This window comes from Ovis canadensis, chromosome 18, assembly GCF_042477335.2.
Source record: "Ovis canadensis isolate MfBH-ARS-UI-01 breed Bighorn chromosome 18, ARS-UI_OviCan_v2, whole genome shotgun sequence".
Lineage (NCBI taxonomy): Eukaryota > Metazoa > Chordata > Mammalia > Artiodactyla > Bovidae > Ovis > Ovis canadensis.
In genome coordinates this window covers 54803692-54830778 of record NC_091262.1, presented here as the reverse complement: position 1 = coordinate 54830778, position 27087 = coordinate 54803692, and the positions used below count along the sequence as shown (strand labels likewise).

The window sequence follows — 27087 nt, the reverse complement described above, 5'->3', positions numbered from 1 at the left end:
AAAACATCTTTTCATCAAAAGGTTAAATGTAACTCACTTTTCAGGAATATGAATTCCCATTCTCAACATCTCTTTCTGAAATATATCACTATTATTGCATATAGTACACCTAAAGAAAAACACTCCTGCATTTACTGCTTGCACCTATAGTGGAAAACAGAAAATACATGGTTAATAATTTAACAGATTATCAGGTAATGAATTATATAGCTAACAGAACATGTGCTACTTTTAACATACTATGAAATTTTATTTATGTTAGTGGTTCATAAACTTTGTTAAACTAAGTTATCGCACTGCTAAAATTTGGAGATATTTTTCCCAGTGGGAAAAAAATATTAAGCCAACGAATTGACTGTTCTTTACATCTCTCACCCATGTGTTTCTCAACCTTTTGTATCTAATGTCATTTCTGTTCCCCAAAATTATGTTGTCCATCACTCTCTGTGAATAAAGCAGTAAAAGCTTTGGTTACTTAATCTAGGAAGGATGTTTAAATAAATGATACATATAAAGCATCCTTGATTCTGTTTTTAACTCAATCTCTGTTAGTTTCCTTTCCAAGGGGGAAGAACATAAAACCCATTCTCACTGCCTCAACAAATACAAATACAGAAGCAGCAGGCAGAAGATATTCAAGAGAAAGAGTAGCCAATTCTCAATTTTAAAAACTAGAAGCATACATTTATTTAATAAATATTTAATCCCCACTATATAGGTACCAAACACTATGCCAGTACCAAAAACAAACATAAAATGACTTAGATTCTGTTTCAAGGAATTCTTGTGAGTAGGCCTACAGTATAAAAGTACTTTTAGGAAAGTACATACAGCAAGAGAAAGGAAGAAGTACTGAAGTTTATTTAAGAGCCTGGCAAAAATGTCACAGCAATGGTAAGGTCAAAGCTACGTTTGGAAAAAATAGGGCTCTGCCATGAAAATAGGATAAAAGATAACACAAGGAAAGGGAATAACACTTATTAACTCTCAGGGGCAAAAGGGGTACATGTAATTGGGGAACTTAATGTCAATATCCTTAAAGATTACATGCTGACCATACTGAACTAAGTAATAAAAACACAAAGATAAGTCAAAGTCAGTAGCGTGAAGAGCTGACAGGGAATAAGGCATGCAGGAGCCAACAGGCTCCAGCAAAGGCCTAGTTAATAAAAAAAGAAAAACTGAAGTGAAATCACCAAGGGCTTAAGATACAAGGTGGTAAAAAAGGATACACAAAAAATATTAAGCAGACCTGAAAGACTTGGGCAATGATTTGTGGATGGTGAAGAAAGAAGTGAACAAAGAATCCAGGTGTAGCACACACACAACATGTGAGAGGAAAATAACAAGTTATTAATGAAATCTCTGCTGAACCTAAAGGATCTTTGAGCAGTAGAAATGGAAAGAAAAATAGCAGACATGAAGGATACCAAGACCACAGCAATGATGGAGAAATCCAACATGAACAAGAATAGTGACAATTCTTTCCATATATAGAATGGAAAATCTCTATCAATTTCTTTGATAGTAATCTATAGTCTCTCCTCACAAAATCCTAATATATACAGTATTTGAAGAAGTCACAAATAAAATTTGCTTCTGTTGTTCACTCAGTCATGTCTGACTCTTTGCGACCCCATGGACTGCAGCACACCAGGCTTTCCTGTCCTTTACCATCTCTTGGAGTTTGCTCTAACTCATGTCCATTGAGTCAGTGATGCCACCCAACCATCTCATCCTCTGTTGTCCCCTTCTCCTCCTGCCTTCAGTTTTTCCCAGCATCAAGGTCTTTTCCAATAAGATTGCTCTTTGCACCAGGTGGCCAGAGTATTGGAGTTCCAGCTTCAGCATCGGTCCTTCCAGTGAATATTCAGGGTTGATTTCCTTTAGGATTGACTGGTTTAATTTCCTGGCAGTACAAGGCACTCTCGAGTCTTCTCCAGCACCACAGTTTGGTGCTCAGCCTTTTTTATTGTCCAGCTCTCACATCCGTACATGACTACTGGAAAAACCATAGCTTTGACAATATGGACCTTTGTAGGCAAAGTAATGTCTCTGCTTTTTAATATGCTGTCTAGGTTTGTCATGGTTTTTCATCCAAGGAGCAAGTATCTTCTAATTTCATGGCTGTAGTCACCATCTGCAGTGATTCTGGAGCTCAAGAAAATAAAATCTATCTCTCTTTCCATTGTTTCCCCATCTATTTGCCATGAAGTGACTTGACTGGATCCATGATCTTAGTTTTTGGAATGACAAGTTTTAAGCCAGCCTTTTCACTCTCTTCTTTCACTTTCATCAAGAGGCTTTTTAGTTCCTCTTTGCTTTCTGCCCTAAGGGTGGTGTTATTGGAAAACCTCTGTTTCATTATTAACATAAAATGAGGGAAATCAATACTAACATTTCATTTTACTAAATACTAAAAGCCAAACTTTATAAACAGTATAAATTTAAGTGATTCATTTGATAACTGGCATTATCAACAATAATTGCCTATCAATTGATACTTTCACACATGTATATTACATATTTGATGTTATTAATAAGTGGGATCTTTTTAAAATTTTAAACTACCCTCTGAATTGAAGAAACTGCAGATTAATAAACTACCTTCTGAATTGAAGAAACTGTAGATTATTTAATATTGTTTTATGATATTCAATTTACCTGAAAATTCATCATCAGGTTTGACATACAAGGTGGCTCTCAAAGAACTATAATATATTTCAATTCATTAGACAGTAATCAGTTTAATTTCAAATGTTATAATAAAGTGTTTCTCTGTGTGTGTGTGTGTGTGTGTGTGCGCGTGCGTGTGTGTGCGCGCTCAGTCGTATCTGACTCTGCAACACCATGGACTGTAGCCTGCCAGATACCTCTCTACACGGAATTTTAAAGGGAAGAATACTGGAGCAGATTGCCATTTCTTTCTCCAGGGAATCTTCCCAAACCAGGGATCGAACTTGCCTCTCTTGCGTCTCCTGTGCTGGCAGGCAGATTCTTTACCACTGTGCCACCTCAGAAGCACATGACAAAATGTTTACTAAACTAAAAAAAATAGACCTCTTAACATTAAATTATCCTAGCTTACAATTTATTATTTCACATATCTTGGTTTTTCTAACCTTAAGCATATAAATAAACTTGGGAATTAAAGACTGTATTATTTTTTGTGATATACAAACAAATTCCTTGGGTAAAAACAGTATTTTCTAAATTTAAAAATACATTAAAAGGTAGTATCTAAAGTAGTTACCAAAACATTACTTGTACGCTTCAACAGAGCAATTTTACATGTAAAATTTTATTCAATAAAGCTATTTTAAAAAGTTACAAGTAGTAAGAGCTAAAACACATGTCTATTCTAATTCAAATCAACAAGCAACATACTTTATATCAGAAAATGTTTACAAACTATCTTACCTGCAAACAGTCTCTATGAAACCAAGCATTCTTACAACAAGGACTTCGTAACACATTGTAAGTTGGAATAGGCTCTATAAATTCCAAGCAAATGGTGCACAGTAAGGAGTCTCTACAATTATTAGGTGTAATTATTTGAACAGGTCGATGTTTCCAACAAAATGACCTAAAAATGTAGATTTATTTAAAACAACATCTAATAAATTATAAAGCACAACTAAGCTAGCATTACAATTCATATCTATTAGAGAAAATTCATTTGTCTCTCTCACAATTAACTTAAAACAGGCTGGGGAAATGCCACTGTAAATCAGTCTCATCATCTATAACCAAGGAGAGCTAGATTTTCCAAATGTGAACCTTTTGGTGGTGAGATTCACCTCACAGAATTTCAATAACTGATACTATGTTGAGAATTATGAAATATTGTTAGCAACAGTATACACATTTGTACTCAAACCTGCACAAAAATCAAAGGAAGGAACTCATACTTAAAATATTATTTTAATAACTAAAGTACAAACAATAATTATTCTTAACCCAATAAATTTATTTCCATTTGCATTTTCTACACTGCAGTTTTCATACATAACAATCCATTAAATAGGTCAAGAGCACAAAGACTAAAAGAAATAATCACTCATGATAACAAACACCAAAATTCATAAAATCTTGATGTTTAGAGCTGAACTCAAGAAACAAATATTTTTAGGGGCATTCCAGGGTAGTTATTTTTTTGACTGCATCAAATTTACATGTCTTCAATTTACTCAATAAGAAAACAGATAGCCCTGTGAAAGAAAAGTATTAAATCTAAAAAGTAACATAAAATCTAGAATTATATAAGATGGAAATTTCTATTGAATGTGAAATAAATTAACACTTCCATATTATATTCTAGGGTTGAAAGCTAGAGGTGAATATTAATCATTAAGGCCATTACAGATATTGTAATTCTCTAAAGTACCCATATAACCTCAGTGCAACTTTGAAAAGAAATTTTACAAAGGAATTATATAATTAGGGAGATCCATATCCATTTTCCACTTTTCCTTTACATCTGCTTTCATATTTGACAGTTAATTAACTCACGCAAAATTGCCAGTGAACTGGAAAATACATTCTCTCTGAAGTCCACATGGGAAATGATAACTTCGTTTACATCGGGGTGCGACACACCCAATTGAAGCACCCATTTTCTTGCAAACAGAACATTTCTAGAAGAAAATATAAAAGTAGGGATTATAATGTAGAAAATTTGAGTACTATAGGTAAGACCAAGGTATAAATGAATTTTCTTTGTGGAGAGTCTGACAATTACTTTCACCATACAATAGCTGTGGTTATAGTATATTAAAGACATTTGCTGAAAAAAATTGTTTTACTCAGAAACAATCTAAAGAGTCACTCATTTAACAATTTCTGATAAAGGAAACATCTTTAATCTAATGTGGGTGAGTCAGCAAAGCTTCTTTTCCTTCCTACCTGCTAAAATATTTTAAACTGAAGGGTTTGTATACATAAAGATTATACATGAAAGTCTCATTCAAATTTCAACAGAAAACACAGTTAGGAAATATTTATTATATATAGGACAACAGCAAACAATTCTAAAAAACAATTTGTAAAAAACTGGCGAGGATCACTCAATCTTAAGCAAATGAAAAAGTGTTAAGAAACCTATAATAAGTAGGTTAAGTAGTGGTTCCCCAAAAGTTATATTCAAGGCCTAATTCCTGGTACCTTTGAATGTGACCTTACTTGGAAACATGTCTTTGTAGATATGTTAAAGATCTCAAGATGAGTTCATCCTAGATTTAAGGTGGTCCCTGTAAGTCCTTATAAGTAAAAAGAGAGAGAGATTTAACACACACAGCGGAAGGCCACAAAAAGATGGAGGCAGAGATTGAGGTACGCTGCCACAAAGCAAGGAATGCTAAAGGCCATCAGAAAAGAAGTATGAGCAGATTCTCCCTCAGAGCTTCCAGAAGAAGTCAATTCTTCTGACAGCTTGATTTGGAACTTCCGGTCTCCAGAATTCTGAGAGAATACATTTCTGTTTTAAGCGACCCAGTTTGGGGTAATCTATTATAGCAGCCCTAGGACACGAATACCACTGCCTCTAACTTAAATATCAGTATAGTATATAAACAGAAAAATAATTAGGTGAATCAATCATTACTAAAATACAGAAGAGTATTTCATTTATCTTGGAACCTTTGGGATGACCATCATATTGGCCACTGATGAAGGGATTATACTGTCCACCTGTCAAGCACTGCCAGGTTGTAGAAGGATACCTTGCTAACCTAAGTCTCTCCCTGTAAACTGACACATGGAATTATATTTTAAGGTTGTAAATCGAGACACCTCTTCAGGATCAAGAAATTCTTACAGGTTCACAATATACTCAGAGAGGATATGATGTCTTAAGAAAGGATTTCCAAACAGTACCTGTAGAGGCCATCTTTCACGACAAGTTCACTATCACCAGAGGGTTGAGAAATTTTGATACTAATACTCTCAACAAGGCCCATAGGTAAATGCCACTGTTAACCTTTTCTCCAAGGTTTTCCCTTGTGCCTTAGAACCTCTACTTTATCATTACCTCCTCTGTATCTTGGGCTTCCATAGTAGGTCAGATGGTAAAGCATCTGCCTGCAATACAGGAGACCTGGGTTCAATCCCTGGGTCAGGAAGATCCCCTGGAGAAGGAAATGGCAACCCACTCCAGTATTCTTGCCTGGTGAATTCCATGGACAGAGGAGCCTGGTGGGCCACAGTCCATGGGATTGCCAAGAGCTGGACATGAGTGAGCAACTAACACACACACCCCTGAATCTTGAATATCCTTAAAAATAACCACTTTCATATCTTTGCCTCAACCAAAATAAAATTCTCTGGATGCTTCCCTTATAGAACTTCTTGTATGAAGCTGCTTATTTTTCCATCCTCCTTAATTTCTAGACTTGGCAAGGAATGGACATGAAATATAGATAGAGGTAGGGAGAAGGACAAACAGAACATTGTTTTAAGTTCTGTGCTGCAGACTGTAGGCCATTACTCTACCTTCAGACTTAAAAAGATCTGGTCCTTGAACCTAATGCCACCTAACTAACTTCCTCCAGACTCTGACACCCTCCTCCGTATTTTAATTCTTGCTATAATTCTAAATGACTTCTGCACTGATAGGACAATCTTTTTCTTTTAGTTCCTCAATTAAAATGTGTCAATGCACTTCATCTCCACTTCAGTGTAATGAAGAGTCCTTCCATGCTCTACCATGGAAGTCATCAATTCCAGTACCCCACTCTCTGAACAGAAGCCCCTGTACTTCCAATCTTCTCGTTCTGTAACTCTCATGGTTTCTACTCAGAACACATGGAGACCTACAGTCTATTCCCTCACGTAAACAGCCATCACACAGAAGATTCACAGACTGTAACTGAATGAACAAGGAGTTAAAAAGTTCAGAATACTTATCTTGGAGAGCAGGGGAAGGCACTGAACATAAGCAAACCATGTCACAGAAGAGCCACAAGACAGAAGGAGACCATAAATGATTGGTCTGTAGAGCTGTGTAGTTTCCATCTCAATCCAACCCAGCAACTGAGGCATAAGAATGAAAAGTAAATAACTGGATTGCCTCAGGATAGAAGGTCTGAAGAACAGCTGAATGGAAGTAGGATCATAACTCTGATGGGTAAGAGTGGATGAAACGATGGTAGGTTAGAAGAAGACAAGCAGTGAAATCAGTATTGCCACACATGTTATCCAAGGTTGGTTTAGCTCTTTCATTTGCAAAAATACAAAATTTTCTAAAATTTACTGTGTTTGACAAAAATAAGAACATAAAATCAATGTCTTATCAATTTCTAGTAGAGAATGTGATGGAAAAGACTTCCTTGATACTGACAATATTTATGGTACAATGAGTAAAGTAATTTACTTACCAGTTTAGAAGCCCTAGTCACTTCTTTCCTGATATCTTCTATTAGAAAACCATAAACTCCTTCTTCTTCTTTACCCCTCTGCCAAATTCCACTTGACATCAACTATGAATATATTCTCAATTAGAAAATAAACTCTAAGAAACTTGTTTGGAATAAAAATATATATCTATAATATTCCAATAAAAATGGATATAAAACAACTCAAATTTCAAGTATCTCTTACCTATAATAGTTATTTTTCATAGTCAAAGAGGCTACTCATATTCTTTGATTTCAAAGACACTATATATTAACAGGTTATATAAGTAAACTGGTTTCCAAAAAGTATCACAGAAAATAACAGGGAAAGGGAAGGAAGACAAACAATAAACACTTATGATCAAGTTTTAGGTGGGAAAAAGTGGCAAATACTAAAAGATGTATACGTAATAGTAATAAATACTATGGAGATAATTATCAGTGATATTTCAGGTTAACTCTATAAATCTAGCTGGATTCTGAATCATAAAAGACGTAATTACAGAGAATCTATTTAATGAAAATAAATTTTTAAAAATAGGTTTTAACTTCAGTTTAAATATATTAAGGGAACGTGAATCAAGGAAAAAAAGCATGAAGCTGTGAATAAGTACTGGCTTGCAAACCAGGATCTGTGCCCAACTTTCCAGAGCCCTAGGCAAGTAATTCAGTGTTTCTAATATTAAACACGAAAATAAAAACAACAGACTAGGTTGTTTCCAAGTCTCTCAGCTTAATATTCCGTTACCATTTATAATATTACTATACCTTCCTGTTCACAATAAAACGCCAGTCTTGTAAGTGTTGAGCTAGGGTCAGCATGTTTTGGGATTACTACACTCATTAATAAAATAAGAAAGAACATAAGGGAAATTTTGATATGACCAAGTTAAATATTAAATAACTCAGTAACACTTCAGACTCGTGATTAGAGATTTTAATCGGTGTATCTTAAAAATTACAGAAAAAAAAAAACCACCCAATCCACTGACTAATAATAAAATAGCTCTCCTAATTCTACTACATAAAAAGTAAAATGAACTCTTTAGAAAATAAAAAGGTTTTCTTTTGTGATACAAACTATAAGACTCTGTGTTGTTGTTGTTTATTCACTAAGTCCTGTCTGACTCTTTTGTGACACCATGGACTGTAGCCTACCAGGCTCCTTTGTCCATGGGATTTCTCAAGCAAGAGTACTGGAGTGGGTTGCCATTTCCTTCTCCAGGGGATCTTCCTGACCCAGGGACTGAACCCACATATCCTGCACTGGCAGGCAGATTCTTTACCACTGAGCCACTTGGGAAGCCCCATAAGACTCTAAGCCCTATATGATTCTAAGACAAATAATCTGGAATGTCAACTTCATGTTCCCCTAAGTCTTGGTACAAAGTAATTAGGTTCCTAGACCAGTTTACAAACCTGAGAGAAACACCGAGAATTTATGTTAGATTATTACTCAAGGAAGCATCTAAGTTTTAACATGGATGCTGTTGTAAGAATAAAAATACACCCCTAAATTTGTTGATACTCCTCCCTTAAAAGTGGTGGGAACTAATTTCCTTCCCCTTAAGTGTGAGCTAGAATTATGATTCACCTCTAACAGAATAAAGGAAAAGTAACAGTGGTACACCACTATAAAAACTAGGTTATATAGTTCCATCTTGGTGTATATCTATCCCTTTCTTTTGTTACTTGCTCTGGGAGAAGCCAGATGTCATGCTGTGGGCAGCCCTACAGAGATGCCCAGGAAGTAAGGAACTGAGGCTTCCTGCCAAGAGGCAAGAGGAACTGAGGCCAAAAGCCACATAAGTGAGCCACTGGAGGTGGATACTCCAGCCTATCAAGCTTTCAGATGACCAAACCATGCTGACATGTCAACTGCAGCCTCATGCAGAAGAGGCCCTAAGCCAGAACCACCCATCTCAGCCAGTACCACATTTCTGTGCCCCATAAACCACTGAAGAACAGAAACAGAGTCACAGATGTAGAAAACAAACTTACGGGTACCAAAGGGGAATGGTGAGGGGGTGGGGAGAAGGATAAACTGGAAGACTGAGATTGACATATACACACTATTATATTAAAAATAGATAACTAATAAGCACAGGGAACTCTACTCAATACTCTGTACCCTATATGGGAAAAGAATCTAAAAAAGAGTAGATATATGTGTATGTATATATATATATGTATATATATATATATATATATATATCTGATTCACTTATAAGATGCTAAATGTCACTTATAAGCTGGATAATTAGTTAAGCAGCAATATATATCTATTGCAAGTGCCAAGGAATACTGTATATACTCCTGTAACCTTGGCATGCTAAGGCAGTGAAGGTACCACTAATATCTTAAAGCAGATTCAATGAGATGAGAAGTTGGTAGAGGGAATGGGGAACAAATGAGAGACAATTCTCAATATATCATCATTTTTTCTTGCAACTGAGTGATCCATAAATTAACCTATTTCCTTTTCCACAAATATTACCTATAGTCAAAATTTCTCTTTTCAGGTTCTCTGGGAAAGAAAATACTTTTCTTTTACTTCCTGAGCCTTCAAACAGGTCCTTTCTGAGAATTATCACTAGCAACCATGTAAACAACAAAGTTGCAAAATGAACAACTCCCTTACAGACCTAACCATTTTCTTTTTCCACTGAGGCCCCAAAGGGTTAGACAAAAATAAGCAGGTAATGATGACAAGTATTTCTATGTATCAAGTCATTTCAGAATCTTAGAATTTGATAAATGAAAACTCTTATTTTTACATAGCAAAAGAGATCCAGGAAAGTTAAATGACTTATCCATTTCTCAGAAACAAGCCATCAGGATCAAACTCTCTTTAGAAGAATACCAAATTTTTAGGATTTAATTAAAAATTATACTCACCAAACAATAGTAATGTACAGTGAGATTCCATTTCTCATTAGTTTTCTTTTCTCCATATTTAATAGGACAGTCATCATTTTTTCGACAGAAAACACAAGCTAACAGTGAAAAGAGTAATAGATATAAAAAAATTTAAACCAAAACCAAAACCAAAAAAAAAAAAAAACCCTATGGAATTGGTGTTTCTCTCAACGATGTGTTCAGTTCTTTTTGAGAGAACAAATTATATTATATTGTTTTCAGTAAATTAAGACTTTCAATACCTATTTCTAAAACAATGTGACTTTACATTTTTAATCTTTAACAACAAATCCCAGTGTGTTGTTAAATTGGCAACTCATTGAAAACAACCAATTAGTAAACTCTAAAACTTCATCTCTCCACTAAAGCAATGATAATGCTGCCAAACCCATCAGAATCAACTTTTCAGAAACTCTGAAATCTGATTTAAAAACTTGAAATAATGAGAAAAATGCTTAATAAAGAGACAAGCTGCCAAAATTTGCTGACAGATCGGTGGCATTTTAACTTACCTGCCTACTATCCCTCACTCTCCAATCGGCCAATGGCCTTAAGCCCAGAATCAATGTGCATTGTTTCTTAGGCCATGTTCTTGGTGTGGACTATCTAAGAGGAGGTAGTATGGACCTTGCTAGAGAAATGTGATTGTGTGTGTTCTGACATGTATGGCGGCTCCCCAGGGGATGGGCTCAGATGCCTGCCCTTCTTTCATCTGTGTAAGAACTTTCTCAGGGCTGGAGTCTAACTGTCAAAAGCATTTAAGACAAATATACTAGAGGCAGCAGCTTGAAGCAAAGGATAACAGAGCAAGTAGGCAAAGACCAAAAAGGCTAGGAAAGAAGAGACTAGTAAAGGAAGATTACATGGAAAGATAAGGGCTCTGAAAAGCTCCCATATATACGAGGGAATCTACAAGGACATCACATGCCCAAGGCTGGATGCATGCTCAGAAATGACCTTAAGAACTCTAAGCTTTCACCTCTGGCTGATCTTTAGGCTTGTAGACTCATAGAGTAAGCCTATATGAAAAAGGAATGATCCCAATCAAGAACTTTATTTTAATAATAAAGAACTAGAAAAAGAACATATTAAACCCAAACTAGCATAAGAAAGGCAATAATAGAGATAAGAACAGAAATAAATGACATATAGAATAGAGAGAATAAATGCAAAGCTGGTTATTTGAAAAGGTCAACAAAACTGCAAACCTTTAGCCAAAAAAAAAAGAGAAGACTCAAAACTTATAATAACTACAGAAATCAAGAGTGTAGTACTGACATAAGGACAGACATACAGATCAATGGAAAAGAGTCCAGAAGTAAACTCAGGTATCAATGGTCAATTAAATTTTGAACAAGGATTCCAAGATCATTCAATGGGGAAAAATAGTCTCTTTAACAAAAGGGGCTGGGACAACTGGAAAGTCACATGCAAGATAGTAAAACTGAATCCTTCTCCATAAACTATATAAAAATTAACTCAAAATAGATCAAAGACTTAAACATAAGAGCCAAAAGTATAAACCACTTAGAAGAAAACACAGGGGGGGAAAATCTTCAAAACCTTGGTTTGGCAATAGTTTTTCAGATACCACATGACACCAAAAACAAAAGCAATAAAAGAAAGAAAAAAAAAAGATAAACTGGACTTCTTAAAAATTTAAAACTTTTGTGCATCAAAGAAAACTATCAACAAAGTGAAAAGTCAATCTACAGAATGGTTAAATAAATTTGGAAATCATACACCTTTTAATAGTCTAGTGTTCAGAATGTGTAAGCTTTACAACCCAACAAGAAAAACACAACTCAATCTTAAAATGGGACAAAGCATCTGAACAAACATTTCTCCAAAGATATGGCTCAAACAAAATATCTCAAATAACAAATGCTGTCAAGGAGATAGTGAAATCAGAACCCTCATATACTGCTAGGTGAAATGTAATAATAGAACAATCACTTTGGAAAATAGTGAGCAGTTCCTCAAAAAGTTAAACACAGTTACTATATAACAATTTCACTATTGGTTATATATAATACCAAAGAATTAAAAACAGATGTTCAAACAAACATTTGTACGTTAATCTTCATAGCAGCACTGTTCACAATAGCCAAAAAGGGAAAACAAATCAAATTTCCATTCATCCATCAGGATGGATGGGTTAACAAAATATACAGTGACCATATAATGGAGTATCTTTCAGCTATAAAAAGGAATGAAATACTGATATATGCTACAACACAGATGAGTCTAGAAACACTATGGTAAGTCAAAGAACCCAAGCACAAAAGGTCACATATTACATGATTCCATTTATATAATAGATTACATTATCCAAAACAGGTAAATCCACAGAGACAGACAAAAAGCAGGCTGGCTGTCTCCACGAGCTGAGGACAGGAGAAATGAGAAGTAACTACCTAGTGGATAGTTTCCGTCCGGACTGATAATGCTTTGGATCTAGACAGTGGTAACAGCTACACAACTCTGAATGAAGTGCCACCTTTCAAAACAGTTAAAATGATAAATTCTACATTCTATGTATTTTATCACAATAATAATAAAACTTTAAAGGCAAACCGCAGAGTCAGGGAGATGAGTTAAGACCTAGTTCTACACTCTTGCTGTGTAACCTTGAACAGGTCACATAAACACTTTATGGTTCTGGTTCCTCATCTTATAAAAATAAGGACGACAATAGCACCTACCTCAAACTATGACTTACTGAGCATTAAATGAGATAATATATAGCAATATAATTTGAAAAATATGGCACAAAGGTAGGACTGAATGTTATTAATATAATTACCAATCCTTTCTATCTTATGATATTTACTTGTACATATTTCTAATACCATACTAACAAAACAAGGAAAAAAAATCACCAGTTGAAAAGATTGAGTATCTCACGGCAGTTAATCAATACAAGATGGAATGAATGTGAACTCTAAACAACTGTATGGAACATAAAGCCCCTATCTGTTCAATCTTCCTTAACCAATCTACACCAGAGTGTAACATGACCAAGTAATAAATGTTTATTATGTTAAACCATTAAAACCTCAGGGTTTACCTATTACAGCAGCTAATCTTATTTACCATATTTAATACGTAATCAAGAATGGATGTTATATGTTGAAAATGTACTGTATCTGTCAACAGGTTACTCACAAAATAGATTCCAGGACTGGAAAGAAATCAATACTTAATATTGTGAAACATCCATCCTGTATTTGCTCTCCCTCACTACAGCTCACCAAGCAGTAACTGGAGGCCCCTTCCCTCAAAATTTCAGCACCTCTTCCTCCCCAACACAGAGTAACTGACCACAATAATTCCAGCAAATTGTCATTTGATTATTGCAAATCTTACACCAGCAACTCCCACCTTAACTTCTTCATCCCCAGCGCCTATACTTTCAACTACAAGTATGTATGCAGCTATCAAGAGGAAGAGGAATACAAGGAATTAGCCTCAAGAGGAATACAAGGAATTAGCCGAGACTGCGGAAGAGTCCTCAAAGTGAATGCTGGATGGAGCTGCATCGCTATATGCTATGGACTTGTGCTTTCCATCTGTTCCCTTCCTCCCTTGCCTGGTACCAAGGCCCTGGACACAGAACAGACCAGGTTTCAGGCATGCATTTTTCTAAGTAGGTTACTTTTGTTTTTATTTGTACTTTGCATATTAATTTTAACATTTAAAATTCTGTAAAATTGTTCCAACTTTACGATTCTACACCTTCTACATAACCCTTCAGCAAACGATACTGGTTATGTTACAGTAATAAAACGAACACATTCATTCAAGTAAAAAGCTGAGACAAACTTAAGAAAAATACTAATGAGGTAACAGTAATAGGTGATATTTACATTTGACAAATATAAGAAGGTAGCTCATGAACTACTAAGTTTCAGAACCAGTAGCATAACTGATAGAAGTCTATAGGTAAAAGCAGGAAAGCAAAGTCGAGGGAGGTTTAAGGGCATAAATTTCCTTATCCAACATGATAGGCAGTTAACAGATACTCTATAAGTGAGAGTAAAGATTCAGTTTCAAGTGTAACACTTTTAGAGGCAATCAAACAATAAATTTTAAAAAGGGCAGATATCAGGAGAAGTAGTCGCAACTGAGTATAAAGTAACAATTTACAATTTTCATCTTCCATAGTAGCAAATCGACTCTATTTATAACTAATAAATGAAGAAAACAACTAAAAGTAAAGTCTACATCTGTTTGAGGAGATGGTTGTGAGCACTAACAGGCAAGTTTTCCTTTTCACGTTAAACTTTTATACATTAACTGTTCTCATTTATCTTATCTTTTGTAAGAAGAAAAATCACACAAAAAGGTAAAAAAATCATATTTATTAAAGAAATAATAACTGTTTTGTTCAAATACAAACCACATTTGATAAATACAGAATATACAAATAAAATTTGGCAAATTATCCTTTTCTAGCAGATTTTTGTTGAAATTAATACATAAAACATTATACTTCAGTATATAGAAACACGATCTAAGCATGGATCAGGAAATTCATTCCTAGTGTTTGAGTAGCAGTCTAAAAGATTAACTGTAATTTAAAAAAAAGCAAGAATGATGTATCATAATATTTTAAGTTAAACCTGAAAATATTTTAAATATGATTACTTACTAGAATTCTGTGAGCCTCCAGGTTTATTTTCATTCATTTTACTAGGAAAAATAAGAATATACAATTAGACATCTTAATTTCAAAATTCTCAAATTACCCATCTTATTTAGATTTAGTCAGTGTATGATAACGAACAAGCTGCATGATCATTTCTTACTCCAATACTTTATTTCTTCACCTTTCCACATCTAAGACCAGTAATTTTCAACAAAGGTGGTAAATTCTGGGGACAGTGTTGAAATTGGAAGGAACATTTTTTAGTTATCAAGAAGATTAAGATGACTACTGGTATTTACTGAAAAGGAGACCCAACTCAGGACATACAGGAACAGACTTCAGACTTTCAACTTTCTAGCATTTTCACAAATCTACTGTGGAAAATTCCATAAACACATCATTACAGCACCTCACCTAAAATAAACATAAAAATTCTAACTTATACACAATATTTAGTCAGTATCCCAACAACAGATTTATAGTTGAGATTCAATTTCTCCAGCTTCTAATTTCTTACCCTTCCCCTCTGCAGATGAATTGCAACTACTGCTTACTTAAGTCGATTGGATTGATGATTCAGAACGACTGAGATCCACAACACAGGGTAACGTGCAAGATTATAAACTAATGTTTCTTTATAAGAAATCACAATTTCTATGTGGCTATGTCTTGTCCTCCTCTTTCCCTTCAAACTATAAGGACCTGGGCATCTCTCTTGGTTCAACACTGCAATGAAATTTTGTCTAGATTTTTATAATATATGTTCAGACAACTATAAGACTTAAAAAAAGGTACCTAAAGTTTCTTAATCACTAGCCTCAGAACTCTGACCTAAACAAGTGTTTTTGCATCTTTACAAATAGAAAAGAATAAAAGTGAGTATCAATCTCACATATCACAAAAAAAAAAAAAGTAATATAGGAATATATAGCGCTTCATGCTGAAAAGCCTCCAAATATCACTGGCAGCAAGATGATGATCATGAGAAAGATCTCCAGTGCTATCAAAACATGAACAAGAAAGGTTTTTCCTGTTTGCAACAATCTAATTAGTACTCTATATAGCTTTTCAAAGTGTATTAATACACAGTATTCCACACAGACCACTGGAATAGAAATAAAGAGCCCAGAAACAGATTCAGACTTTTCTGGTCATCTGATTTTTAACAAAGGTAACAATGAGAAAAAGAAGTCTTTTATCAACAAATGATGCAGGAAAAAATGGATCTCTGTATGGAAAATTGGGAAACTTGAGATTCACACTTTACACCATAAATAAAAATTAGTTTCAAGTGGATCATAGACTTTATTGTGAGAGCTAAAACTATTAAAGTTTTAAAAGAACTTCATCAAATTTAAAAGATTCTACCCATCATAAGATATCATTAAGAAGGTAAATTCTGCACACCACATACTAGGAGAAAATATTTGTAAAAGTGTGTCAGACAAAGTCTTGTACCCAGAATACATAAAGAACTCCTAAAACAATACAAAGCAAACAACCAAGAAATGGGCAAAAAACATGAACAGACACTTCATGAAGCAAGATATACAAATGGCCAGTAAACAAGTAAAAAATGCTCAACATCATTGTTAATTAGGATGATAAACACTAAAACCACCATGAAGACTACTTTATACCTGTAAAAATGTCTAAGATTAAAAAGACTATAATATCAAACACTGGAAAGGATATGAAGCAACTGGGGGATTTTCGTAAATTGTTGATGGGAATGTAAAATGGAATAATCATTTTGAAAAGTTTTAGTAGTTTCTTAAAAGTTAAACATATATACCCAAGCACCTAGCCTTTGATGTAGGAGTTTCACAGCCAGGTATACATCCAAGAGAAATAAACATATAGACTAAAAACTTTATATAGAAATGCTCATAGCAGCTGTCTTCATGATACTCCCAAACTGGAACCCTACAAGTCCATCAACAAGAAAACTGACATGCAAATTACAGTATATTAATAAAATGCAATACTACTTAGCAATGAAAAGGTAACAAGTGCTGAGGATGCAACAAAACAGATGAATCTACAAACAAGCTGCGTCAAAGAAACTGCACACTATTATGACCTACATTATTCCATTTACATAAAGTTCTTTATGTTTTTAAAAAAGTAACCTATCAGGGAAAAAATAGCACAACAGTACTTGTCTCTCAACTGGGAAGATGATGGGAAGTAACTTAAGTACCCCGCGCCCCAGGCCAGAGGCGATGGCTGAGAGGAGATACCCTGAATCCCAGGCCAGGGGCAGCAGCCAGGAGGAGCCACCTCACATCCTAGGCCAGGGTCAGCAGCGCCCGAGGCCAGGGGCGGCGGCGAGGAGGAGCAAGCCCACGCCCAAGGAGTGGTGGCTGTGAGAGCTGCAGGAGGGCCTAGAGGAGCCATCCCACGTTGAAGGTCAGGAGGGGCGGCGGTGAGGAGATACCCCTCATCCAAGGTAAGGAGCAGCGGCTGTGCTTGCCCACGCCCAAGGTAAGAGAAACCCAAGTAAGATGGTAGGTGTTGCAAGAGGGCATCAGAGGGCAGACACACTGAAACCATGCTCACAGAAAACTAGTCAATCGAATCACACTAGGACCACAGACTTGTCTAACTCAATGAAATGAAGCCATGCCTGTGGGGCAACCCAAGACGTGCGGGTCATGGTGGAGAGGCCTGACAGAATGTGGTTCACTGGAGAAGGAAATGGCAAACCACTTCAGTACTCTTGACTTGAGAACCCCATGAACAGTATGAAAAGGCAAAATGGTAGGATACTGAAAGAGGTACTCCCCAGGTCAGTAGGTGCCCAATATGCTACTGGAGGTCAGTAGAGAAATAACTCCAGGAAGAATGAAGGGATGGAGCCAAAGCAAAAACAATACCCAGCTGTGGATGTGACTGGTGATAGAAGCAAGGTCTGATGCTGTAAAGAGCAATATTGCATAGGAACCTGGAATGTCAGGTCCATGAATCAAGGCAAATTGGAAGTGGTCAAACAGGAGATGGCAAGAGTGAACGTCGACATTCCAGGAATCAGCAAACTAAAATGGACTGGACTGGGTGAATTTAACTCAGATGACCATTACATCTACTACTGTGGGCAGGAATCCCTCAGAAGAAATGGAGTAGCCATCACGGTCAACAAGAGTCCAAAATGCAGTACTTGGATGCAATCTCAAAAACGACAGAATGATCTCTGTTCATTTCCAAGGCAAACCATTCAATATCACAGTAATCCAAGTCTATGCCCCAACCAGTAATGCTGAAGAAGCTGAAGTTGAACGGTTCTATGAAGACCTACAAGACCTTTTAGAACTAACACCCAAAAAAGATGTCCTTTTCATTATAGGGGACTGGAATGCAAAAGTAGGAAGTCAAGAAACACCTGGACTAACAGGCAAATTTGGCCTTGGAATGCAGAATGAAGCAGGGCAAAGGCTAATAGAGTTTTGCCAAGAAGATGCACTGGTCATAGCAAACACCCTCTTCCAATAACACAAGAGAAGACACTACACATGGACATCACCAGATGGGCAACACCGAAAACAGACTGATTATATTCTTTGCAGCCAAAGATGGAGAAGCTCTATACAGTCAACAAAAACAAGACCAGGAGCTGACTGTGGCTCAGATCATGAACTCCTTATTACCACATTCAGACTTAAATTGAAGAAAAGTAGGGAAAACCACTAGACCATTCAGGTATGACCTCAATCAAATCCCTTATGATTATACAGTGGAAGTGAGAAATAGATTTCAGGGCCTAGCTCTGATAGATAGAGCGCCTGATGAACTATGGAATGAGGTTCATGACACTGTACAGGAGACAGGGATCAAGACCATCCCCACGGGAAAGAAATGCAAAAAAGCAAAATGGCTGGGGAAGCCTTATAAATAGCAGTGAAAAGAAGAGAAGCGAAATGCAAAGGAGAAAAAGAAAAGATATAAGCATCTGAATGCAGAGTTCCAAAGAATAGCAAGAGATGAGAAAGCCTTCTTCAGCGATCAATGCAAAGAAACAGAGGAAAAGAACAGAATGGGAAAGACTAGAGATCTCTTCAAGAAAATTAGAGATACCAAGGGAACATTTCATGCAAAGATGGGCTCGATAAAGGACAGAAATGGTCTGGACCTAACAGAAGCAGAAGATATTAAGAAGAGATGGCAAGAATACACAGAAGAACTGTATAAAAAAGATCTTCATTACCCAGATAATCATGATGTTGTGATCACTCATCTAGAGCCAGACATCCTGGAATGTGAAGTCAAGCGGGCCTTAGAAAGCATCACTATGAACAAAGCTAGTGGAGATAATGGAATTCCAGCAGAGCTATTTCAAATCCTGAAAGATGATGCTGTGAAAGTGCTGCACTCAATATGCCAACAAATTTGGAAAACTCAGCAGTGGCCACAGGACTGGAAAAGGTCAATTTTCATTCCAATCCCAAAGAAAGGCAATGCCAAAGAAGGCTCAAACTACCGCCCAATTGCACTCATTTCACACGCTAGTAAAGTAATGCTCAAAATTCTCCAAGCCAGGCTTTAGCCATACGTGAACTGTGAACTCCCTGATGTTCAAGCTGGTTTTAGAAAAGGCAGAGGAACCAGAGATCAAATTGCCAACATCTGCTGGATCATGGAGAAAGCAAGAGAGTTCCAGAAAAACATCTATCTGCCTTATTGACTATGCCAAAGCCTTTGACTGTGTGGATCACAATAAACTGTGGAAAATTCTGAAAGAGATGGGAGTACCAGGCCACCTGACGAGTCTCTTGAGAAATCTGTATGCAGGTCAGGAAGCAACAGTTAGAACTGGACATGGAACAACAGACTGGTTCCAAATAGGAAAAGGAGTATGTCAAGGCTGTATATTGTCACCCTGCTTATTTAACTTCTATGCAGAGTACATCATGAGAAACGCTGGACTGGAAGAAACACAAGCTGGAATCAAGATTGGCGGGAGAAATATCAATAACCTCAGATATGCAGATGACACTACCCTTATGGCAGAAAGTGAAGAAGAACTAAAAAGCCTCTTGATGAAAGTAAAAGATGAGAGTGAAAAAGTTGGCTTAAAGCTCAACATTCAGAAAACGAAGATCATGGCATCTGGTCCCATCACTTCATGGCAGATAGGTGGGGAAACAGTGGAAACAGTGTCAGACTTTATTTTTTGGGGCTCCAAAATCACTGCAGATGGTGACTGTAGCCATGAAATTAAAAGATGGTTACTCCTTGGAAGAAAAGTTACAAGCAACCTAGATAGCACATTCAAAAGCAGAGACATTGATTTGCCGACTAAGGTCCGTCTAGTCAAGGCTATGGTTTTTCCAGTGGTCATGTATGGATGTGAGAGTTGGACTGTGAAGAAGGCTGAGCGCCGAAGAATTGATGCTTTTGAACTGTGGTGTTGGAGAAGACTCTTGAGAGTCCCTTGGACTGCAAGGAGATCCAACCAGTCCATTCTGAAGGAGATCAGCCCTGGGATTTCTTTGGAAGGAATGATGCTAAAGCTGAAACTCCAGTACTTTGGCCACCTCATGCAAAGAGTTGACTCATTGGAAAAGACTTTGATTCTGGGAGGGATTGGGGGCAGGAGGAGAAGTGGACGACTGAGGATGAGATGGCTGAATGGCATCACTGACTCGATGGACATGAATCTGAATGAACTTCAGGAGTTGGTGATGGACAGGGAGGCCTGGCGTGCTGCGATTCATGGGGTCGCAAAGAGTCGGACACAACTGAGCGACTGAACTGAACTGAACTTAAGCAAACTTTCTGAAATACCCTACTCTTCCTAGGATGACCTAAGTAAGCAACTTCAGGAGAAGAAATGTTCAAAAACCTCTTAATTCTGTAATTTTCAAGGAACCACCTTCAGCCCACTTCACAGCTCAGACCTAATGTTGATTCTTTTACACATAACCTTGATTTTGTTTTGACTCTATCAAAACACTACTTCATTAGAATTTTATTTCAGTGCCACCCTGCTACAAAATCCTGTAAAAAATCTATTTTACTCTTTGGGGCAAAGCCTTGTGGTTCCCCTGGTCTGTGATCTCTCTCACTGCATTGTCAACAAACCTAACTTAATCACACTACAGGTTTATCCCTGGTGGTTCTAGGCCAGCTGGGCCAAAACAGGTGAAGGCAAATGTCACAAACATACACTGGGGAATCTGTTTAAAGGGTATATAGGAGTTCCTTTCACTATTCTTACAGCTATTTTCTAAGCTTACTTGTACTTGTGTACTTGTGTTTCTCAGTTGTGTCTGACTCTTTGTGACCTCATGGACTATAGCCCACCAGACTCCTCTGTCCATAGAATTCTCCAGGCAAGAACACTGGAGTTGGTTGCCATTCCTTTCTCCAGGGAAACTTCCTGACCCAGGGATCAAACCCCAGTCTCCCATATTGCAGGTGGATTCTTTACCATCTGAGACACGTGGGAAGTCCTTTCTAAGCTTAAGATTATATAAAAATTAAGTTACTCCCAAACAGGATAATGTTCCAAAGGTACTACAAGACTCATATTTTTGACTCATTCACATCAGCTTTCTTCCTAATCCACAGCATCCCTTCAGTCAGGAGTCTCTAAAACAAAACTTCCTAAAAAAAAAAAAAAAAAAAAAAGCTCACGTTTTTAACTAGATTTTATCATTTCGTTTCCATTACATGAATTTTAAGTCTTCCTAAGTGAAAAGAGGAGAACCAACGTGGGTACATATATATCTCAGTAACAGCCCAAGTCTTGGTCTTAGAAATACTATTAAAGTATTCCTCCCTTCCCTGAGAAACCATTAACAATTTAATTAAGAACTCCAGAAGGCCACTATCTAGACATATTCTGAGTCTCCTGTATTACTTACCTCCACTTGGTCAGTCACTGACACTCAGTTTGAATCTCCTCCCTTCAAAAGTTGGAGCCTAATTTTCTTTTTTCCTTGACTGTGGCTGTGCTTACTAACTTCCACCAAAGAGTCTGGCATAAGTGACAAAGCATAGCTAGGTCATAAAAGGCATTATGACTTCCTCCTCCTCTCTATCATGGATCACTTGCACTAGAGGACGCTTACTGCCATGTCTAAAGACTCACGATGCTCCTAAAGGAGAGCTCCACTTGGCAAAGAACTGAGGCATTTACCCAAAGTCATATATGTGAACTATTTTAGAAACAAATCATCCAGCCCCATTCAAGCCTTTATAAGACTGAAGTGTGGTTCACAGCCTAAGAACAACTTCATGGAAGACCCAAAGCCAGAATCACACAGCTAAGCTGGTCCCAAATTTCTGACTCACAGAAACTGACAGATAATAAATGTCTATTTTTATAAGGCACCAAGTTTTGCAGTGATCTGTTACACAGCAATAGATAACAAATTAATAAAGTAAGCCAGACTCCCACTCACTCTGAGTGGCTGTATAAACAGTTTTTTGGTGGAATTCTTAGGGTTTTCAATAAATAAGATCCTGTTACTTGCAAACACATTTTTACTTCTTTTCTGACATAGATGCTTTCATTTCTGTTTCTGGCCCAATTGCTCTGGCTAGGACTTCTAGTACTCTGCTGAAAAGGAGAGGTGAGAATGGGTACCCCTGTCCTGTTTCTGATCGTACAGGAGAAGTTTTCAACATTTAACCATTGAGTAAAATGAAAACTGTGAGCCTGTCGTCTATGACCTTTAAAATGTTGAGGTACTTCCCCCTTCTATAGCCATTATGTTGAGAATTTTTATCCTGAAAGGATGATCAGTTCATCTCATTCATTCAGTCATGTCCAACTCTTTGCGACCCCAGGGACTGCATCATGCCAGGCTTCCATGTCCATCACCAACTCCTGGAGCTTACTCAAACTCGTGTCCATCCAGTGGGTGATGAATCCAACCATCTCATCCTCTGTCATCCCCTTCTCCTCTTGCCTTCAATCTTTCCCAGCATCACAATCTTTTCCAAGGAGTCAGTTCTTCGCATTGGGTGGCCAAAGTATTGGATTTTCAGCTTTAGCATCAGTCCTTCCAATGAATATTCAGAACTGATTTCATTTAGGAATGACTGGTTACATGTCCTTGCAGTCCAAGGGACTCTCAAGAGTCGTCTTCAACACTACAATTCAAAAACATCAATTCTTCCACACTCAGCTTTCTTTACAGTCCAACAGTCACATCCATACAGGACTACTGGAAAACCATAGCTTTGACTAGAACAATCTTTGCTGGCAAAGTAATATCTCTGCTTTTTAATATGCTGTCTTGGTTGGTCGTAGCTTTTCTTCCAAGGATCAAGTGTCTTTTAATTTTATGGCTGCAGTCACCATCTGCAGTGATTTTGGAGCCCCCAAAATAAAATTTCTCACTGTTTACATTGTTTCCCTATCTATTTGCCATGAATTGATGGGAAAAGATGCCATGATCTTAGTTTTCTGAATGTTGACTTTTAAGCCTACAATTTCACTCTCCTCTTTCACTTTCATCAAGAAGCTCTTCAGTTCTTCTTTGCTTTCTGTCAGAAGGGTGGTGTCATCTGCATATCGGAGGTTGTTACTTCCCCCGGCAATCTTGATTCCAGCTTGTTCTTCATTCAGCCCAGCATTCACATGATGTACTCTGCGTATAAGTTAAATAAGCAGGGTAACAATATACAGACAGCCTTGACGTACGTACACCTTTTCCTATTTGGAACCAGTCTGTTGTTCCATGTCCAGTTCGAACTGTTGCTTCCTGACCTGCATACAGATTTCTTAGGAGGCAGGTCAGGTGGTCTGGTATTCCCATCTCTTGCAGAATTCCCCATAGTTTGTTGTGATCCACACAGTCAAAGGCTTTGGCATAGTCAATAAAAGCAGAAGTAGATGTTTTTCTGGAACTCTCTTTCAATGATCCAGTGGATGTTGGTGATTGGATCTCTTGTTCCTCTAAATACAGCTTAAACATCTGGAAGTTCTCAGTTCATGAAATGTTGAAGTCTGGCTTGGAGAATTTTAAGCATTACTTTGCTAGCGTGTGAGATGACTGCAATTGTGAGATACTTTGAACATTCTTTGGCGTTGCCTTTCTCTGGGACTGGAATGAAAACTGACCTTTTCCAATCCTGTGGACACTGCTGAGTTTTCCAAATTTGCCACATATTGAGTGCAGCACTTTAACAGCATTATATTTTAGGATCTGAAATAGCTCAGCTAGAATTCCATCACCTCCACTAGCTTTGTTCATAGTGATGCTTCCTAAGGCCCACTTGACTTCGCATTCCAGGATGTCTGGCTGTAGGTGAGTGACCATACCATCGTGGTTGTCTGGGTCACGAAAATATTTTTTGTATAGTTCTTCTGTGTATTCTTGCCACCTCTTAATATCTTTTGCCTCTGTTAGGTCCATACCATTTCTGCACTTTATTGTACCCATCTTTACATGAAATGTTCCCTTGCTATCTCTAATTTTCTTGAAGAGATCTCTAGTCTTTCCCATTCTATTGTTTTCCTCTATTTCTTTGCATTGATTACTGAGGAAAATTTTCATACCTTTCCTCTCTATTCTTTGGAACTCTGTATTCAAATGGTTATATCTTTCCTTTTCTCTTTTGCCTTTTGCTCCTCCTCTTTTCTCAGCTATTGTAAGGCCTCCTTAGACAGCCATTTTGCCTTTTTGCATTTCTTTTTCTTGGAGATGGTCTTGATCACTGCCTCCTGTACACTGTCACAAGCGTACACCCATAGTTCTTCAGGCACTCTGTCTGTCAGATTTGATCCCTTGAATCTATTTGTCACTTCCACTGTATCACTGTGAGCTATCTGATTTAGGTCATACCCGAATGGTTTAGTGGTTTTCTCTACTTTCTTCAATTAAGTCTGAATTTGGTAATAAGGAGTTCATGATCTGAGCCACAGTCAGCTCCTGGTCTTGTTTTTGTTGACTGTACAGAGCTTCTCCATCTTTGGCTACAAAAAATATAAGCAATCTGATTTCGGTGTTCACCATCTGGTGATGTCCATGTGCACAGCTGTCTCTTGTGTCGTTGGAAAAGGGTGTTTGCTATGACCAGTGCATTTGTGTGGCAAAACTGTTAGCTTTTGCCCTGCTCCATTTTATACTACAAGGCCAAACCTGCCTGTTACACCAGGTATCTCTTGACTTCCTACTTTTGCATTCCAGTCCCCTATAATGAAAAGGACATCTTTTTTGGGTGTTAGTTCTAGGAGGTCCTGTAGGTTTTCATAGAACGGCTCAACTTCAGCTTCTTCAGCATTACTGATTGGGGTGTAGACTTGGATTACTGTGATACTGAATGGTTTGCCTTGGAAACAAACAGAGATCATTCTGTCATTTTTGAGACTGTACCCAAGTACTGCATTTCGGACTCTTGTTGACTATGAGGACTATTCCATTTCTTCTAAGGCATTCTTGCCCACAGTAGTAGATATAATGGTCATGAGTTAAATGCACCCATTCCAGTCCACTTTAGTTCACTGAGTCTTAAAATGTCGATGTTCACTCTTGCCATCTCCTGTTTGACCACTTCCAATTTACCTTGAGTCATGGCCTAACATGGCACTATTCCTATGCAATAGTGCTCTTTACAGCATTAGACTTTACTTCCATCATCAGTCAGATCTACAACTGGGCATTGTTTTTGCTTTGGCTCTGTCTCTTCATTCTTTCTGCAGTTATTTCTCCAGTATTCTCCAGTAGCATACTGGGCACCTACCGACCTGGGGAGTTCATCTTTCAGCATCTTATTTTTTTGCCTTTTCATACTGTTCATGGGGTTCTCAAGGAAAGAATACTGAAGTGGTTTGCCATTCCCTTCTCCAGTGGACCACGTTTTTTCAGAACTCTCCATCATGACCCATCCGTCCTGGGTGGCCCTACACAGCATGGCTCATAGTTTCATTGAGTGAGACAAGGCTGTGATCCATGTGATCAGTTTGATTAGTTTTCTGTGATTGTGGTTTTCATTCTGTCTGCCTTCTGAGGGATAAGAATAAGAGGCTTATAGAAGCTTTCTGATGTGAGAGACTGTGGGGGAAACTGGGTCTTGTTCTGATAAGTAGAAAGGATGCTGGATTTTGTTAAAAGTTTCTCTTGTATCTTCTGAGATGACTTTTTAATTTCTCCTTCCATTTGTGTTGTGCTAAGTTGCTTCAGTTGTGTCTCACTCCTTACGACTCTTTGGACAGTAGCCAGCCAGGTTCCTCGATCCATGGGATTCTCACGACAAGAATACTGGAATGGGCTGCCATTTCCTACTTCAGGGGATCTTTCCGATCCAGGGATTGAACCTGCATCACTTTCACCTCCTACACTGGCAGGCGGGTTCTTTACCTCTAGCACCATCTGGAAAGACCCACTTGTATTATGTTTCACATTTATATATTTGTATATATTGATCCATTCTTACACACAAAGATGAATCCTGATTGATCATCATGTATGATCCTTTTAACATGCTGCTGAATTTGGTTTTCGAGTGTCTTGGTAAGAATTTTTGCATCTATATTCATCAGGGATATTGGCCTACAGTTTTCTTTTCCTATAATGTCTTTATCTGGCTTTGGTAACAGGGTCATATTGATGTCAAAAAACGAACTTGGGAGTGGAACACACACTCCAGGAAAGAAGTAACAATACAGCCAACAAGCAAAGGAAAGAAGGAATGCTGAAACATTCTCAAAAATACAGAGATCAAACAACACAATCTTAAACGAGCAAAAGAGGGAAGAAACCAAAAGGGAAATTAGAAAATACTTAGAGACCAATGAAAATAAAAACATAACATACTAAAACTTATGACAGGGCTTCCCTGGTGGCTCAGTGGTAGGGAATTTGTCTGCCAATATAGGAGACACAGATTTGATCCCTGATCCAGGAAGATCCCATGTGCCACAGAGCAACTAAACCCATGTGCCACATGGGTTTGAGCCGGTGCTCTAGGAGCCTGGGAGGTGCAACTACTGAAGCTCACACATCCTAGAACCTGTGCTCCACAACGAGAAGCCATTGCAATGAGAAGCCTGCACACTCCAACTAGAGAGCAGCCCTCCCTCTCTGCATCTAGAGAAAAGCCTGCACAGCAACAGAGACCCAGCACAACCAAAAATGAATAAATAAATATCTAAAATTAAAAAACAAACACCTA

At 37.4% G+C, this 27087-nt stretch overlaps 1 protein-coding gene across 5 annotated transcripts in view; it reads right to left on the bottom strand.

The window, feature by feature from the left end:
- Window positions 1–27087, bottom strand: part of G2E3 (G2/M-phase specific E3 ubiquitin protein ligase) — a 73313-nt gene that overhangs the window by 26653 nt on the left and 19573 nt on the right. The window contains exons 2-7 of one of the 5 annotated variants that reach the window (XM_069559454.1): window positions 14965–15005; window positions 10290–10387; window positions 7374–7475; window positions 4513–4637; window positions 3421–3586; window positions 38–144 (exon numbers count right to left, since the gene is read on the bottom strand). In XM_069559454.1, coding sequence (XP_069415555.1) covers window positions 38–144; window positions 3421–3586; window positions 4513–4637; window positions 7374–7475; window positions 10290–10387; window positions 14965–15005 — 639 coding nt within the window. Of the gene's footprint in view, window positions 1–37; window positions 145–3420; window positions 3587–4512; window positions 7117–7373; window positions 7476–10289; window positions 10388–14964; window positions 15006–27087 lie in introns of all 5 variants that reach the window. The other 4 variants (XM_069559457.1, XM_069559458.1, XM_069559455.1 and 1 more) reach the window with 4 other exon arrangements.